Source organism: Acanthochromis polyacanthus, chromosome 21, assembly GCF_021347895.1.
Source record: "Acanthochromis polyacanthus isolate Apoly-LR-REF ecotype Palm Island chromosome 21, KAUST_Apoly_ChrSc, whole genome shotgun sequence".
NCBI classification, from domain to species: domain Eukaryota; kingdom Metazoa; phylum Chordata; class Actinopteri; family Pomacentridae; genus Acanthochromis; species Acanthochromis polyacanthus.
In genome coordinates, this window is record NC_067133.1 from 10165109 (window position 1) to 10182841 (window position 17733).

General features: G+C 40.8%; 1 protein-coding gene across 2 annotated transcripts in view; it reads left to right on the forward strand.

Annotated features, from left to right (window-relative positions):
* The window catches only part of gjc1 (gap junction protein gamma 1), a 64586-nt gene extending 46988 nt beyond the window's left edge, over positions 1-17598 (forward strand). Inside the window, exons 1-2 of one of the 2 annotated variants that reach the window (XM_022209539.2) lie at positions 1706-2041; positions 10547-17598. In XM_022209539.2, the coding sequence (XP_022065231.2) occupies positions 10601-12061 (1461 nt within the window). In that variant the 5' untranslated portion in view covers positions 1706-2041; positions 10547-10600 and the 3' untranslated portion in view covers positions 12062-17598. Of the gene's footprint in view, positions 1-1705; positions 2042-10546 lie in introns of those variants that run through there. The other variant, XM_022209538.2, reaches the window with a different exon arrangement.
* The last annotated feature ends 135 nt before the right edge of the window (positions 17599-17733 follow it).

Here is a 17733-nt window from a genome sequence, read left to right on the forward strand (position 1 = left end):
TAACTGCAGTCTAAAATCCTGCACATCTGTGGAAAGAGTTCAACCATGACTAGAAGCAGAGAGAACTCAGAAATGTCTTTCTGAAGCATGTTACACTTGCAATGACAGAAATCATTAAAAAAAAATAAAAAAGAAAGTCAAATTTCTCTACTTTTTTCAAACAAAAAGTAGAAAAAAACACCAGGAATCAGCATGTACAGCTGTGTTTCTAAGTGCTCAGATGGTGTTATGAGCACTGGAAAATGTTGTGAGCCTACATACTTTAGATGTTCCACCACTTATATTTTAATTTATTGCCGTACTTGTCTCCTTTCTGCTCTGTGTAAACACAGACGTTGAGCTGAAGCCGAGTGTAAAGTCCCTGAATTTTTATCAGGGGACTGTCGGCTGCAGCTGAGTCACTAATGGCTTCACGTTTACACTGAGGAGCGCAGAACGTTTCATTATTTACAGAGTTTTGTTAGCGCAAACACTTTCTTTTTGACAATGTTCTAAATGAGGTGTAGAATAAATCACTGCCATATAAAGTCCTGCACCTCAATGGAAACAATACAACGATGGCTAGAGGCAGAGGGAGCTCAGAAATGTACACAAATGTGTCTCTTCTCTGCTTTGTGCTGCTGAAAAATCCCAGAATTTTTGCCAGATGACTGTTGGTTGTATCTAAATCGTTAATAGCTTCACTTTTCCACGGTGAACACAGAATTTTTTTTTTTAACGGAATCTTTTTAATCTGAACTGTGTATTTTTTGCGAATTTTTAAACAAGACATTTAAAACAAAGTGATTTCGATGTAATGTATCACAGTTTGAAGCTAAGATTAGACAGTGTGTTCCAATGAAACAGCCCGTTCCGTGTGAGTAGGCTTGATGAAAAGCTGAAACTCCAATCATTCTGTCTGCAATGCAAGGTTTAGGGGTTGAGAGGGTTAAAGTTTCCATCTAAAACACCTTTAAACAGTGTTAGAAAAGCACAAATAAACAGACTTCTGAGTGCAACTCTTACCTTGTCCCTTAGCATGAATCATAAAATCTATGCCCACATGTGCTACCAATACAGGAGAAAATGGTGACTCTACATACTGTAGATAGTTTACTACTTACATTTTATTTGCTGCATATTACTCTGATCTGTGCAGCTAAAAAACTCACTGACCGGTGACCGGTGGTTGCAGCTAAATCACTAATAGCTCCAGATTTCCACTAATAAACACAGAATTGTTTGGTTTTAACAGAATCTTGCTAATGCAAACAGTGCATTTTCTGTGCATTTTTAAATGAGACATGTAGAATAAAGTGATTTTGATGAAATGTGTTGATATGAAGCTTAGGTTTGATTCAGTTTTCAGACTCAGTCACAGATTAGTAAGACAGTTGAAAAGGTGAAAATCAACTGATTCTGTCTGTTAAATTATGTAATTATTAAGTGTTGGGGTTGAAAGGGTGAAAGTTTCCTTTATTAGTGTTAGAAAAGCACAAAAACCAGACTGGTTTGAATCTTACCTTTACCCGAATCCTCGCCCCGTCCTGCTGCTCTTCGGCTCCCAGACGTCTGTTTGAGTCTCAGCATCATTTATCTCCAGATCCCACTGATACCTTCCTCCCATCCTCTCCCTGTCTGTCAGAAGCAGACCTCCCCTCCCTTTACCCCTCGGAGGGGTATTAAAACCCCACCACCTCCTCCAAACAGCCACCCGTCCCCCAACCCCCAGCCGTGACCCAGTTTGGAGGGGATGAGGGGGGTAAGTGAGGACCACTGAGGCAGGATGCTCTGCCTCCCTCATCCCCTCTCGCTTTCAGGAAGAGCTCACACTTGGTTGGGCACAAACACAAGGCGCCGCTCGGGAAGAAGACGGCCTTGGAGCCGTGGCTTTTTTGTTTGGATGCTTTGTTTTTTTTGTTGATTTCGGGGTCAGTTCTGTTTGATGTCAGCTGAGGTTAGGAGTATGTAAAGACGGGAAAGTGAGAAGCCGAGACAGAGACGATGGGGGGTTTCAGATTGAGAGACAGAGAAGACGCTACCTGGAATCTGGCAGAGTAGAGTGAGTACGCTGTTTGTGTCTTTTTCCATCTCATTTTTATCCATTTAAGCTTCAAATCATGAGAATTTGACCAACCCTTCATGCTCAAAGCTTACAAGAAGTCAAACCTGACACTTCTCGACTAAGATTATTCCCAACTGAAGCTGCAGAGTTCTCGAACTTCTCCACAGAACTTCCATTTCCGTCGCTAACAAGGTGATTTCCGTGCATTTTCCCTCCCGCGTCAAGCTGAATAAAAAGCACAGATGCGCTCACGGAGGCTGCTGCCGCCTCAGAGATTCCTGCCGTAACATATGGAACCGGTTTGCTGTTGTGTTCTTTCCCTTCGGACACTATTAATGAGGGAATTTTTAGTTTCCCACGCACTCGGGAGAGAGAGGCAGACCTCCAGAGCACGCCTCCCCTTGTGCAGAACGAGGAAGAATAGCTCATTCATCCATCTCTGCATCTCCACGTCTTCCAGTTGATCAAGGACCACCCTGCAAAACTCTTCTGCAGCTTCTATTTTTATCCCCTAGCTAGTTTTGATTTCTCCAAGTCTGGAGGCCCAAGTCGGGGCTTTTGCACTGTCTTGCTCAACTTCTTCGGAATTGGTAGTTTATTTGCGTTTCATGGCTTCGTGCGTTGATGCCTCCTGCAAGTAAGTTGAATGTGTGTGTTTGTGCAAAATGCAGAGATTAGCCTGTGAGCGGACTCGATAACCTTTCTGCGGGTGAACTTAGTGCAAAGTCGTGTCTTCTTCTGAACAAAGTTGCTGCTCAGAGACAAAAAAACCAACAACCAGAAAATGTCGATAAGAATTCCAATTTTAGCCACGGCTGGGTTTTTTTTTGATGATTTGACTATCTCTGCCTAACAAAGGAGCTTATCCAGACCCTTCAGATTTGCAGAAGAGGAAGCACGATATTAGAAACCCCCCTGTGCTTTTTAAGCCGAGCTTTAGCCAGCGGTCGGCCGTCTGCATGGCGCTGCAATGGTGCTTATCTCTGCTCATATCGTGACCATTTTTTATTTATATTTGGTGGTTTAGTGTGGGGTCTCTTTGCATCAAAACAGCCCAGATTTAAGCCACAAACGGCGATACAAAGAGGGTTTATAGCGGGCAGATGTCTGGTGTGGGAGCAGATTATTTCAGGCAGTGCAGGACAAGGTGGGAGCTCAGGAGGGCATCAGTGGAGCCTGAAGATGCCACCGGCAGAACAAATGGAAGAGTTCACTGTGGCACTGACCCTCAAACATGAAGAAGAGCAACACCAAACTCACTCCGAGCTCTCTTGCAGTCCGTTTGGAACTTTCTGAGGCTTTAATTTTGGCTTGTACTGCCTTTAAAGTAAGCTAAAATGATCTATGGAGTTAATATTTTAGCCACAATCATATCAGAATTGCTTTTTTTTTACTGCAACACCTGAAAAAGAAGCTCGCTCAGCCTCGCATAATAGACTTCATTGTGCCAAAATCTCTTTCCAATTCATTACGATTAGCTGCTCTGTCTGGTTTTTTTAGTGCAATCGAAGGTGTTTCCTCTTTTTTTTTGATTAAGCTGAACAAAGGCGGCATATTAAATCTGTGCACAAAGCAGCTTCAAACTATGTGCAGAAATGACTTTTGGTCCAGAACTTTACTGATTACATTTCTGAGAGGATTTCTATTATGATGGTAGATTCATGTTTTTGAAGCAGTCGGTGCAATTAACCCTTTTTCTGTCAGCTATGAACTTTGGTGCTGAGGACTAGTGAATAATTTGAGGTAAAATTACAGTTTAAATGTAGGTTTTCACTGTGTTTGAGTTAAAAGATGTGATCCGTTGACAGAAAATAGACGACCTGCTCAGTTCTGTCAAGGCTGACAGACTTACTCTTCTTAATTTGAAGTCCAAAATACAGAAAAATGAATTAATATGGATTTATTGTTTGTTTAAATGAATTAAAACAACAGCAGCTGATTAGGAATAAAGGCCTGGCATCTATTATTTTTGCGCATTTGACAAAAATGACAGCTGATCCTATTAATTATGGAAATAATAAGTTAAAATTAGCAACATTTTCTAAGACAAAAAGCATCAGTGAAGACAAAAGGAGACAAATAACAACAACAACAACAACAATAATAATGCTAAATTACACAGAGTAAAAAATAGAAAATAAAAAATAGATAAATTTGACATTTTGAACTAATAAATGAGAACAAGACAACATAGTCCAGGCATGACTTTTTATATAAGAATTTATTTCAGACATGCTACAATAGCGTGAAGCGAAAAACTAGAAAAAATTCAGACAAATTGGAAAAAAAACACAAAAATTCAAATAATGTCTGAGAACAAGTAAGAGGATGAAACTGAGCTCATTTACGTTGTAATTTTATCTGAATAATTACCAAATTTGTGGTTAAAGCCTACAGAAATGGCATGAAATACTACTCTAAATGACTATACATACGCTGAAACTACAGTAAATTTAATGCAAACGTGTATGAAATGAGCAGAATATGATAATAAATGTGATTATTTCTCCCTGCTGAGACACTAGAAGGAAAGACAGACTGTGCCAGTCATTAAAAGTTGCAGACAAACCTCAGAAGCCAATCAGAATCACATAAGGGAGTAAAGTTGAAATGAGGAGTGTTTTAAAGGCAGCGTTCCAGCAGCAGATCAGCACGATCAGGAGCCAAACCAGAGCTGGCAGCAGGAAGCGCTGACGGCTTCACATCTTTACAATCACTTTAAAAACACTAAGAGAGAAGTAAATGATGATTAGCACGACGGTGGAGCGGCCTGAGGAAACGCTGCTGCTGACGGTCTGCAGGAATAAAAACCTCTGTTTGCTGATAAACAGGAGCTGGTGCAGATATAAATGTACGTTTGTCTGTAAATGAAGAGACAATATTCATATTTAAATGGTAATTATGGAAAATGTCCATCTATAAATAGCAATAGCAGTTTTACAGAGCAGTAAAATTTGTTTGTTTGTCTATAAACGTGCACGTTAGCATGCTTCGCTTGATTAACCGCAGGCTAGTAAACCTATTAGCCTTACATACACTCATTAGAGCTTTTTCTAATGCTTTACAGTACATCTAGTAACCGGAATGCCTTTGGCTTATGCTCATTAATATGCATGTGGCTTAGTGTGTTCGCATGCTCATACATGCATCTGCATGTATCAAACCCCCAGAGAAATATGTTTATGCAGAATTTTTAAAAATAAAACTCCACCTTATTAATGATTTAATAATTTGTTTTGTTCATTTTACTCTCAGGCAATCATAGCAGTGAGCTTTGACTTCTGTTTATCAAATTTTAGGATTTAAACTCCTAAATAATTTGCTGTAGCCTGAATTTTTGTTGTGATCTGATCTTCATCTAAGTAAAGAGAGTCGACAAATACAATGTGACTCAAATATTAGCCAAAAAAAGAAATTATGACCTTTCATGTCTTTATTGAGAACAATCACCTCATAATGCTAGTGGAAAAGGTACGTGAACCATGGAGTTAATGACCTCAAACAAGCTAACTGGAGTCAGGTGTGAGCATATCTGGAGTCTTGCTAAGAAAACGAGTTTGGAGATGTGGACTAAAACTACTTTGATGGATAAAAAACTCAAATTGCAAGAAATATATGCTTTTGTGAGCGATGCCTCTGCAAAAAGAACTTTCTGAGAATCTACCATCGAGAATTGTTGATGTGCATAAAGCTGGAAAGGGTTCCAAAGTGATTTCAAGACTTGAAAAATTCTCCAGTCTGTAGTTAAGCTAACGATCTACAAATGGAGACACTTTGGGGCTGTAACTGCTCTGCCAAGAAGGGGGCGCCCAGTCAAAATGACCCCAAGAGCACAACGAAAAAGAGCCAACCCTGAGTGACAGACAAAGATTTGAAGGCATCATTGGAACTGGCTAACATCTGTGTTCGTAAGTCTACAGCACGTAAAACATTCGACAATCAAGATGTCTATGGCAGAACACCCTGAAGGACACTGTAACATTGTATGTGACAATAAAAAATTTTGTATTTGAATCTTGTACTTGCGTCTGCACTAGGAAATATCAATAAAACAGGTCAAATTGATGCAAAATGTACAAAAAAAAACATCTTAAAAATGCCGTAGGAATTTAATCTTGTAAATTCTTGTAGGTGTTTTTTATAGGATTGGAACGTGACGTTTTGTGGTTGGACATTTTTTTAAAAAACAAGACAAATATTGAACAATACCAGCATTTTGTGTACGCATTGATGTGAAAACTACTCACACAAATTGCATAAGAAAGGAAAGTAATGGTACAAGCCTGCATCTCTCAGGCAGTATTCGGTGTTGTAACCCTCCTGTTGTCTTCATTTACATGCACCAAAAAATATTGTTTCCTTGTCTGAAAAAATCAAAAAATTCAGCAAAAAAATCCTGAAATTTTTTGAAAATTTGCAAAACATTCAGAAAGAAAATTCCGATAATTCCTTAAAAATTTCCCTTAAAAGTTTTATTTTAAAAAATCCCCCAAATTTGGCAAGAAAATATTTTCAAAAATGAGTAAAAATCTTCCAAAAAAAATCCTAAAAATATCCAAAGTGACTACATATATATCAGTAAAACTTCTAAGAAACATTTTTAACATTGCTTTTTTCCACCAAAAAATGTTCAAAGATTTCCTAAAAATGTTCTGTGAAAATATTTTTTTCCCCACGTTTTCAAACTTTAAAATGGGTCAATTTTGACCCGCAGGACAACAGGAGGGTTAAATGCATCTCTTGTACCAAAAAGTTAGCATTTGTAACTTTAAAAATGCTCACATTACCCTGCACATCTGTTCCGCACCTTGCAGCAGAGGTCCCCTGGATGATGTATGCGAGTTACAACACATGTCCCAGTTGTGCAACTCAGCCCTCACCCACCTGCAGTCATCCCCCGTGCTCCGGTCGGGCTTGTCCCATGGTGGGCTCATTCCCCTGGTGTCCCTCCCCAGCTCGGGGCCCTGCAGCCGGAGCTGACGGTGACTCAGTGCGGTGAATAAGGAGCCTCGGCTAACCTCACCGTCGGAGCTTTCTGAGGCACGTGGCAGCGTACGTACACTGTACGCCCGTCGCTGCACATCCTCGGAGGAACCAGCGACACCAGCTGTAATTATAACTGCCTCTTTGAGCTAGCATCGGGTTGTGAGGCGTGGAGTTCATCCCTGGTCCTGAACTTTAACCCGCGAGAGCTCGGAGAGAGGGATCCTTCCTTGTTGACCTGAGATTACTCAGTCATGACCTTTCCTGCTAATGGAGTCATTTATCCTGGATGTGATTCCTTCTCAAAGCTCGTCAGTCGTCTCTCGCGATATGAGTTTGCACCTCAGGGGCTTCTCCCTCCAAACTTTTGAACCTGAAGTCTGGTGCAGCTGTTTGATGTTTTCCTGTGTGACGTGATTTCCACCAATTTGCTGTTCATTCTTTATATCAGAGTAACAGACAGAGCGCTGCCTGCTGCATCTGTGCCGAGCTATTCGGGAGGCTGACTCACCCCGGTAGCTTAATGCACAGAGTCAGCTTCTTACCCCTAACTGCCCCACTAGCTCCTGCAGACACAAATTGGATGAGAAGGCAAAATGCCAGGTTATATGTGGCTGAGATAGCAGCAGTAAAGCCGAGCAGTTGCATGAAGCTGGAGCATCTCTCCCGGTTGGGGGGAAGTCGGACGCTTCCTAATGCACCGTAATGCTCAAAAAACCCCCACAAAGATTCATTAAGGGACACATTGAAGCTCACGTTGAAGTATATAGTAAAATGCTGCAGTTTTAATAGACAAAAAACTGCAGAAATTTGATCTACAAGAAACAAAAACCTACATTTGTTGCTCTGAAACATCAAACTAGCTTTATCTTCATATCAAATCGAGCAGTTTAACCTTTGCGGCCGCCTGTTTTGTCTGGATATTATTAGCTAAAGGACAACTGTGCAGCCCAGAGTGAGTTATGTAAAGAAACACAGTGATGTAATGCAGAGAAAAAGTCAGACGGAGCTCGACCGTGGAAGGACGCTGCTCTGACTCTCGGCCATGTGCTGCTGCTTACTCATACATGTCGGTCACAGACGCTCGCAGAACTCGGGCCTGTTTGCAGGAATCCGTTTCGAGGCCGCCATGCGCTCCCGAGCGTGCACGTGGCAGCATTCCTGACATCTTCCTCCTCGCGACTGTCTCCTTATATGGTCACAGTGATCAATACATGTTTTATCGCGGGGGCCTTTCTCCGAAACAGACACAAAGCAGAGCAGACGCCGGGAGGCTGAGTTTCCCCTCTAAGCTCTCAACCTGCTTGGTAAGGATATCGCCCCTGCAAGCCCTTTAAAGCCCCCCAATCTGAGCTCGTATTCAAGGCTGGATTTTCCTCTCAGTCAAGCTGACAATAAGCCACGCGCCGTTGCAGCTTCATGAGGGGGAAAGTTGTGTGGAGGTGTCACACTCATCCCCCAAAGCCGCCCTGAGGGACGCCAGTGTTTGGGTTCAGCTCCAGCGCCTGAGCTAATGTGGCTCTGCTGTCTGAAATCCCGCTCCAACGGTTTGTGCCCGGCCACCTGCTGATTCTGCTGGTTTGGATGGACTGCCTGCAGCCCAGACCTAACCTACATAAGGCAACATGCTCCCCAAACTGCACATATACAGCCAATATCCCGCACGATACCTCCCAACCAGAACAAACCAGCAAAGTTAATACAATCCTGAAAACTGCACCTCACACAGAAGAAGGCTCACTAAGAGGATTTATTTCCCCCTAAAAGAGATAGGCTGTTAAAATAAAGTGTGTGTGTGTGTGTGTGTGTGTGTGTGTGTGTGTTTGGTGATAGCGAAATTCCCTATTTGGATTACTTCGCCTCCTTCTCAGCGCTGTTTGATGGTATTTTTTAATACCGATATCCTCTTTCCACCCTGTTTGGTCGTCTAATTCCCTAAAAAGCCCAAACTTGACAGCAAAACCTCGCTGTGCACTGGAGCTGCAACAAGCAACAGATCAAATTAAGGGTGTATTGATTGCTGGAGCTTAAAAAGGGGCATTCATTTTAATTAAGGCATTTATTGTGTCACCCCCTTTCACATCTTGCTACCAAACTTGCAGGATTAATACTACTTCCTGGAGGATTTAAGTCTGACTGCGGAAAAAACTGGGCAAATCTTGCTTGATGCTTCGATCATGTTGTGAAATGTTTGAGGGTCACGACATGAAAAATCAATCAGATGTAGCTTCTGGCTGTACAATGGAGAAACAAAATTGGTGTTTTATGTGATAATTTGAAAAATCTAACAGGTTTAACAGGTAACAATACTAGAAGCAGGGTTCCTAATATGTCTGTAGATGATTTTGGTATCAAATGTGAGTAAAAATGATCCTTTCATTGTCTGGAATTTGTTCAGACCAACCACCAATCACACATGCTTGAAAGTTTACCCAGAATTCTCTTTTTAAAGTTTTCTCTGGTGAATTATCAGAAAACAGAAACATATCCAGGGTACCAATGATGCTCAAAATTGATTATAGAAAAAAATTGTGCTGGAAAAAAAAGAGATCGTATCCTCAGATTGCAACAGCTGCACTGTTAAAAATGTTTTTCGTTGTAATTTTTTAAAAATATTATTAGATGTATCTTATTCTGTTAAATCACAAGTAAGAACTACTGAAAACACAGAAAAAACAAACATTTATGTACAGATTAACTCTAAAAACTCAGACCAAAACTCTAAACATTGTTCTCTTTTTTTTTTACCTAAACATTGTTCTCATCAAAAATCTGCGTTTTTTTCAAATGATAATTTGTTCTTTTTTTACGATGATAAAATGAAACTATATTTAATACGAAAAATGACGTTATACAGATTCTTTCATTATCTGAAAACAATTACATTAAGGCTTGAAAATAGCTGCCACTTTACAGACAAAATCTAAAAATCATTTTTTTACAAAGTAATTTACTCTTTAATAAAAAAGACCAAAAATTTACATAATGTTCGCATTAAAAAAATCTGTATTTTTATTTATTCCTTTACTATATGTGACCATAAAATTGCAGTTATACTATATTTACAGCAGCTGAAAATATTAATATTCTACAGATGTTTGCAGTTATTTTCACAGTTTTAACAGCTTGTAAATGTATTTTTCTTGGTATCCCTGCTGCCAGATTTTCACAGTTTTTTGATGAGGTTTTTTGTTTTGTTTTGTTCTTAAGGTGTGGAGTCGATGTATAATTGATTTGTTTGCAGTTTTTCTCAGAGAACAAATATGTTTTTGAGCCTGGAATATCTCTCCTATGCTGAAGAGATGGAGGTTTAAAAATGATACTTGAAGTTCTTGTAACTCAGGAAAATATTCGCAGTATGAAGGTGAACATAATACAGTTAGTTGAATCTGATGGGGTCAAGTTGGAACCTTTCAGATTTGTTGATTTTACATGGAGTGACTCCTGAGATATCCCAGCAGAGGCCTATATAGTGAAATAACTCTGCTTTCTTTCTTTCTTCTCTTTTGCTTTCTGCAGAGTCTGTGAGCAGGTGAGAGAGGGACACTGTCTGCCCCACTGTCCAGCGACACCATGAGCTGGAGCTTCCTCACGCGGCTGCTGGAGGAGATCCACAACCACTCCACCTTCGTGGGGAAGCTGTGGCTCACTGTGCTCATCGTCTTCCGCATCGTTCTCACCGCCGTCGGGGGAGAGTCCATCTACTACGACGAACAGAGCAAGTTTGTCTGCAACTCGGGCCAACCGGGCTGCGAGAATGTCTGCTACGACGCCTTCGCCCCACTATCCCACGTTCGCTTCTGGGTCTTCCAGATCATCCTGGTGGCAATGCCTTCCCTCATGTACATGGGCTACGCCGTCAACAAGATTGCACGATTAGATGAAGCCAAAGGAGGAGCTGGAGCTGCTGCAGTTAGAACCGGAGGAGGAGGTGGATACACACACAGAAAGCCCAGAAAAATCTGCTTTGGAGCAAGGCAGCATCGAGGCATCGAGGAGACCGAGGAAGACCAGGAGGATGATCCGATGATCTATGAGGTGCCGGAGATCGAGCCTCCAAAAAGGCCAAGGGATCCTCTGCAGCCGACACCCAGACCTAAGATCCGTCACGATGGGCGTAAGCGAATCCAGGATGAAGGGCTGATGCGGGTCTACGTCTTGCAACTGGTGACCCGAACAATACTAGAAGCAGGGTTCCTCGCAGGCCAGTATTTACTGTATGGTTTCCGTGTGATGCCGGTGTTCGTCTGCTCGGGGAAACCTTGTCCCCACAGCGTCGACTGCTTCGTGTCGAGGCCGACAGAGAAAACCATCTTCCTGCGCATCATGTACGGCGTCACCGTTCTTTGCCTCACGCTGAACGTCTGGGAGATGCTCCATTTGGGCATTGGATCCATCTGTGACATTCTCCGCCGCCGCCGCTGCCCACCTCAGGAGGATGAGTACCAGTTGGGTTTGCTGGGCAACAATGGTGCCGGGGAGGGCTCCGTGGGGGGGACCGGACCTGAAGCCGGCTCCGAAGGAGGGGTAGGTGGGGATGGCGCCGCAGATTACGTCGGTTACCCCTTCTCCTGGAACACCCCGTCAGCTCCGCCCGGCTACAACATCGTGGTGAAACCGGAGCAGATGCCCTACACCGACCTCAGCAATGCCAAGATGGCATGCAAGCAGAACCGGGCAAACATCGCACAGGAGGAGCAGCAGCAGTTTGGCAGCAATGAGGACAATTTCCCCACTGGAGGGGAGGCCCGAGTGGCACTGAACAAAGACATGATCCAGCAGGCCCACGAGCAGCTGGAGGCAGCCATCCAGGCCTACAGCCAGCAGCACCGGGCCGAGGAGCAGCTCGGAGACAACCAGGACGACAAGCCCCAAAGCAATATCATCCAGGCCCAACCGCAGCCCCAACCGCAGCCTCAGAAGGAGCGCAAGCATCGGTTCAAACACGGTAAAGGAGGCAGCAGTGGAGGAGGCAGCAGCAGCAACAGCAGCAGCAGCAAATCCGGAGAGGGGAAGCCGTCGGTTTGGATTTAACCGCAGAAACAGTGAAATGAACCCATGTGCATATATATCAGACTGGATGATGAGCTGTTGCAATCTTTTCTTGGATATTTAAACACCCCTGTGCCTTAAAGAATCCTGCAAGCTGGAGAAAGATGTGTGTTTGTGTCAAAAAAAACAAAACAAAAAACATGAAATTGTGATATTGCAGCTGACAAGTAGTTTTGTCTGGGCTATCACCGTGTAACTTGAAACATCGTACCAACACAAACTGCGTCTGTCGTTTACATGTCTCCTCGAGTCACATTATTGACCTCCGTCGTCTTCCTGTTCGTCCTGTCTTAGGGGGATTTCAGCTTCGGAAAATCATAATGAGTTCTCTCGCAAATTAGATAGATCCCAGATACGGCTTAGCTCGCTTCTCAAAATCGCCACAACGCCGGGTGCCGGTGTTGCAGCAAGCTAAAGCGACGACTTCACGCTGTTAGGACACAATAAAAGGAATTAAATGCAATAAAACGAATCACAAACGCAGCAAAGGGCATCACCTTCCTGAAGGCTGCATCCTGTCAGTCATGACGGTCCTCTTATTCTGCTGTGACTTTACACTGTCTTTGTATGTTTTCTTTTCTTTTTTTTTTAGCTCCAGCTGCTGCTCAGGAACCACATGAGTACAGCAGGTTTATAACAACAACAACAACAAGAAAAAAAGACAAAAAAGGTGCATCCAGTTTTTATACCTTGTTACTCAACTTCTCAGTTTTCTCTCTGTGGCTTTGAACAAGGCGACTTCACTGTCTGCCTTGTAGTAGACTGCCCCCTGGTGGTAACTTCTGCAGGGGCTTCACTTTACAATAGGGGGAGTAGATAGATTCCAGTTGCCAAATGCTACCTGCATCCAGCAACACCTTAACCAGCTGTTAGTGTGCCACATACGTCTTCCCAGTTCAGTGTTTAGATGCACAAGGCTGCAATATCACAGCGTCGTAATGGGAAAAGGTTCAAAGCCATTACTCTAGCATAGTGAGACCAAACACTGTTTGTGTGATGCAAGCGTCAGTGCCAAGACTTTCTGCTGGGCTGCTATGAAGCCTGGTTGTTTGTAGCTTTGGAATACTGTGGCCATGCTACTCCAATTGTGCAAATATGCCTACGTGAGACCAACCCTTTTGTAAAAGTCACCTGTTTTTTTTGTTTTGTTTTTGTATTACGGTGTGTGTATTGCTTTTTTGGAACAGGATTTAAAATCTCCAGTCGATTTTCATGTTCGAGTCAGTGTTTTTTTTACATGAAAACACTCTGTTTTTAAAGTTGTTTTGTAAAATAAAGGTACAAAAAAGAAGCAATCTTTTAAAGATGAATTAGCTGTATGAATATTCATGGTTATTGTGATTTGAATTGCCTTCCGATTGTAAAAAATGTGAAATATGACATAGTATATTTTTATAATATGTCAGCTACGGTGAGTTAATGACGTGAAGAAGAAAAAAAGTCAGTCTTTTCCTCGTACGTTGCAGTGTTAGTATTTAATGTATGTATGTAGCAACCCTCTGGGCTGTATTTTACTAAACAGTGTTACTCCTTTTTCCAACGTTGTGCTGAGATCTGCTGAACAGCTGCGTGTGGAGACGATGGAAAGTGCTGGCGAGACGACGCAAAGTGCCAAATTGTTCAAACCATTCCAAGCTGTGCAGGGCTGGAGCTTTCCAAATAAGCTGCGACTGCTTTGCCACTTCATGATGGCATGTTTGGAAAGCGGAACAAATCCGAAAAACCGACACATTCTGTTCCTGATTTAACAAATCTGTGCTGAAAGATTTGAGTCTTTCTCTGCAAACAGATGAACAAAACATGTTGAAGTTGTGAGGCTGTACAATATGACACGACGTCCTTTACGTTCCTTTACATGTGCACTGTAAAAATAAAATCTGTAAAAATAGGGTATCATTCCTGCAACTGGGGCACCAAATGTTACAGTAAAATAATATTACAGTAATTTTCAATTAATAAAAATACACTTCCAATCCTTAATTAATATTTTTTAAGTTTAAAAGGGGTATTAATATGTGTAAAATCAATTAAAATAATCTATAATATATAATGATAATGCATATATGAAGAGATAGACAAAGAAATCTGTATAAAATTACTGAAAAATACTTTTTCCCTGTAAATTGTCACTAATTGTGTCTAATTTTAGAAATACATTCATAGTATAAAACTTAAATTTAACAGCTTTGTCTATGAAATAAAAATAGGTAAAAAAAATAACATGAATTCATGATAACTTTTAGACAAAAAGTTCAAGTAAATATCAGCAAATACATTTAAAAGAGTAATATCTTATGTGAGGGGAAAATAATATAAAGTAAATAAAATAATGTATTATAAATAAATTATAGATGAAATTGTGTCTGACTTTAGAAATATATTCACGGCATTAAACTCAGATTTAATGGTTCCATTCATTAAATAAAAAGAAAAATATTGTAACGATATGATAAAGTTGTGATTGTATTTTAACAGGCTTTTTACTCTAAAAAGAATAGTTGCTTTGGAAAAATCTGTCATTTTTGTCAATTTTATTTATTTGTCATATTTTATATAACATTTACCATAATATATTTTAAAATTTCTTTTCAAAAAATACAGCATAAATTTTGAGTTGAACTGTTTCATTTATTAAATTGATATTTTTGGGTTAAAAATCAGTTCTCATTAGATTTTTTAATATTATTTTATGTCAGATATGATGTAAAAATGACCTTTTTCCATATTTTTGACAACATGATTATATATTTATAAATTAATCTGCTAATTGACAAAAACAACCAACAATTTTAGAGTACATTCACAGTATTAAACTCTAATTTAACAGTTTTATCTGTTAAATAAAACTGAAATAGTCATGAAATCACAATACATTTGCAACCTTTTTCTGTTTCTTTTTAAAAATTAGAGTTTTATTTAATGCTTGCATTAGACTTGCACATTCACAGTCCGTGTTTTCCTCATTGTATTGTCTAATTTAAATATACAGGTTTTTTTTACAGTGTATATGTAATGTTCATGAACAGGAAGACTCCCTGTGGTCGGTTTGTTCATCGCTGGGCTCCACATGTCTGTTGAACAACCTCAGCCAGCTTCACACAGACATAAATCACCACAAGTAGTTCAGTGTGAGCAGCGACATACAGCGACTCTGATCCCAAAGAGCTGCAGGTGGTTTACTGAGAGTTTCCCAATCACTGCCAGTCAACCCTCATTAAATTCTTTCCAGTAAGCAAAGTTACCCAACTAAACTATTTCAAGAGAAGCCAACAGACGTCGGTCTGAATGGATCGCAGGCAGCCGGTGATGCACAGATGCTCCAGCTGGAGCCACAAGAGGGCGACTTTCTGTTAAAGAAGGGAATTAAGAAGTGCATTTTGGGGTCATTGCCATGAGGGGACTGAAAGACCCCATCTGCTCCTGTCTGCATGACTGGCAGCTTGGCCTTACATCTTCAAAACTAATCTAGGCTGCTGTTTTTAGGAGAAAGTTTTAGGAATTTGGGCAGCTATCCAGGTCAGAAGAATTAGCCCGTGGCATAGTTTTGTGTCTGTCTCTGCCCTGCTTTCAGTTCTCTATTGAGTGACTGACAAAGGAAGGGAACAAGCAAAATAGCTTTTACCACTACTTTTCTTAGGCCCCTCTGTGTTTTGTCGCTGTCTTATGAGAATCACGTGTCACCAGAAAAATGTTTGGGCTTTTTAAAGAACCACCTGAAGGATGTGGGTCAAACCAAGGCGCTCTGTAGTCAAATACAAGTCTGTCAACACACGTTTTGAGCTTTTGCATTTGCAAGAAACAAATGAGGGTGGAGTACTGGAGGTTTTAGCTGCAAGTCTGTGCTGGTTCCTAATAGAACTGATCATTATTTGTGCATGCTGCTGCAAATTCCACACAAAAGCTTCAATTCTTTTTCATTTTTTAACTTTTTGTCAACACTTTTGCTCATTATTCGCACCTCCATTTGCATATTAAGTAGAAAATTTCTCAACCTGAAGCAAATGTTCAAGTTTTAGCTGCTTGTCTCTCCTAGTTTTGAACAGGAATCATTCATTTTTATGCATGCTGCTGCAAATTCCATGAATACACTTCCATCCTTCACATTTTTTAACAGCTTCGCCACTTTTGCACATTGTTTGCACCAACGTTTGCATATTAGGTAGAAAATTTCTCAACCCATAGCAAACATTCAAGTGCTAGCTACATGTCTGTGCTGGTTTCTAACAGGAATCTCTATTATTTGTGCAAGCGGCAGTCCTGCAGGTCTTAGCTGCATGCCTGTCCTGGTTTTGAAAAGGAATCTTTCATTTTTATGCAAACTTCTGCAAATTCCATGAAAACGCTTCAATTCATTTGGATTTTTTAAACTATTTTCGGCCCTTTTGCTTAATGTTAGCATCAACATTTGGGTTAAAGGAAGGAAATTTCTCAACCTGTAAGTTTGTTGTAGGTTTTAGCTTCATGTCTGTGATGGTTCTGAACAGGAATATTTGCATAAGTTCCACATATGTCCTTTTTCCATTTTCTGCACTTTTGCTAAACGTTTGCACCAAGGTTTGCATATTAGGTAGAAAATGTCAGAACCAGGTTTTAGCTGAATGTGTGTGCTGGTTCCTAACACAATTTTTCATTATTTGTGCACGCTGATGCAAATTCCACAAAATATGCTTCCATCCTTTTCGATTTTTTAACCATTTTTCGACCTTTTTGCACCAGCGATTGCATATGAGGTGGAAAATTCCTCAACCCATAACAAACATTTGTGTTTTATCTGCATGTCTGTGCTGGTGTCTGACAGGAAATCTTCATTATTTGCATAAGTTGCTGCAAATTCCATGAACGTGCTTCAATTGTTTTGGCCTTTTGGAACAATTTTCGGCACTTTTGCTCAACGTTTGCACCAGACTTGGAGACACGTTTCATTCGACGGAGACAAAATGCATCTGAGCGCATGTTCAGATGGAGACCCACTTAGGAGCTGAAAGCCATTTAATTATCCATTGAACTTGGCAGCTTAAAGAATTATGAGTTAGGTGTGAGGCAAACAGCGGGATTAGTGTTATCGGCACTTAAGGGTGGAGTGATGCTTAGAAAGACAATTATTCCTTTGTGATTTATCTCTGTACTGTACATTAACACAGTGGGAGAATGGAAACCGGTTGTCGTAGATGAAATCTTTTGTGGGTCTATTCATCAGGGATTCCACAATTTCCATCCTCAGCATCTGTCTGTCCACTTAGAAGGGTTAGTGAGGCTGTATTGTTCCCCTACATGTTTCTTATAGTCGCCCATGTGGGACGTGACAATAGAACCAGTGGTATTACCAGTACAAACTCTGATTCATACATGCATTTGTGTGTTTGTGTGTTTTTCTATGCCTTTTTGTAAAATGTACATTTCTTTGAGTGCCATTCTGGTATCCCCTGGCAAAGATTTTTTTCATATTCTTTGATGAATACATTTGCATGTGAAAAAGGGCCTATTTTCCTACAAAAAATAAATCAAAAATGCATATTGAATGGAGGCGTCTGTGCATCCTTTATTTCGCGTCCGCAGCAGGAGAGGGGGAAAAAAAAACAAAAGAAGAAGAAACACCAGGAAATAAAAGGCCTTTATTGTCCTGTTCTTGTTGTCAGCGTGAGATGTGCGTTTGA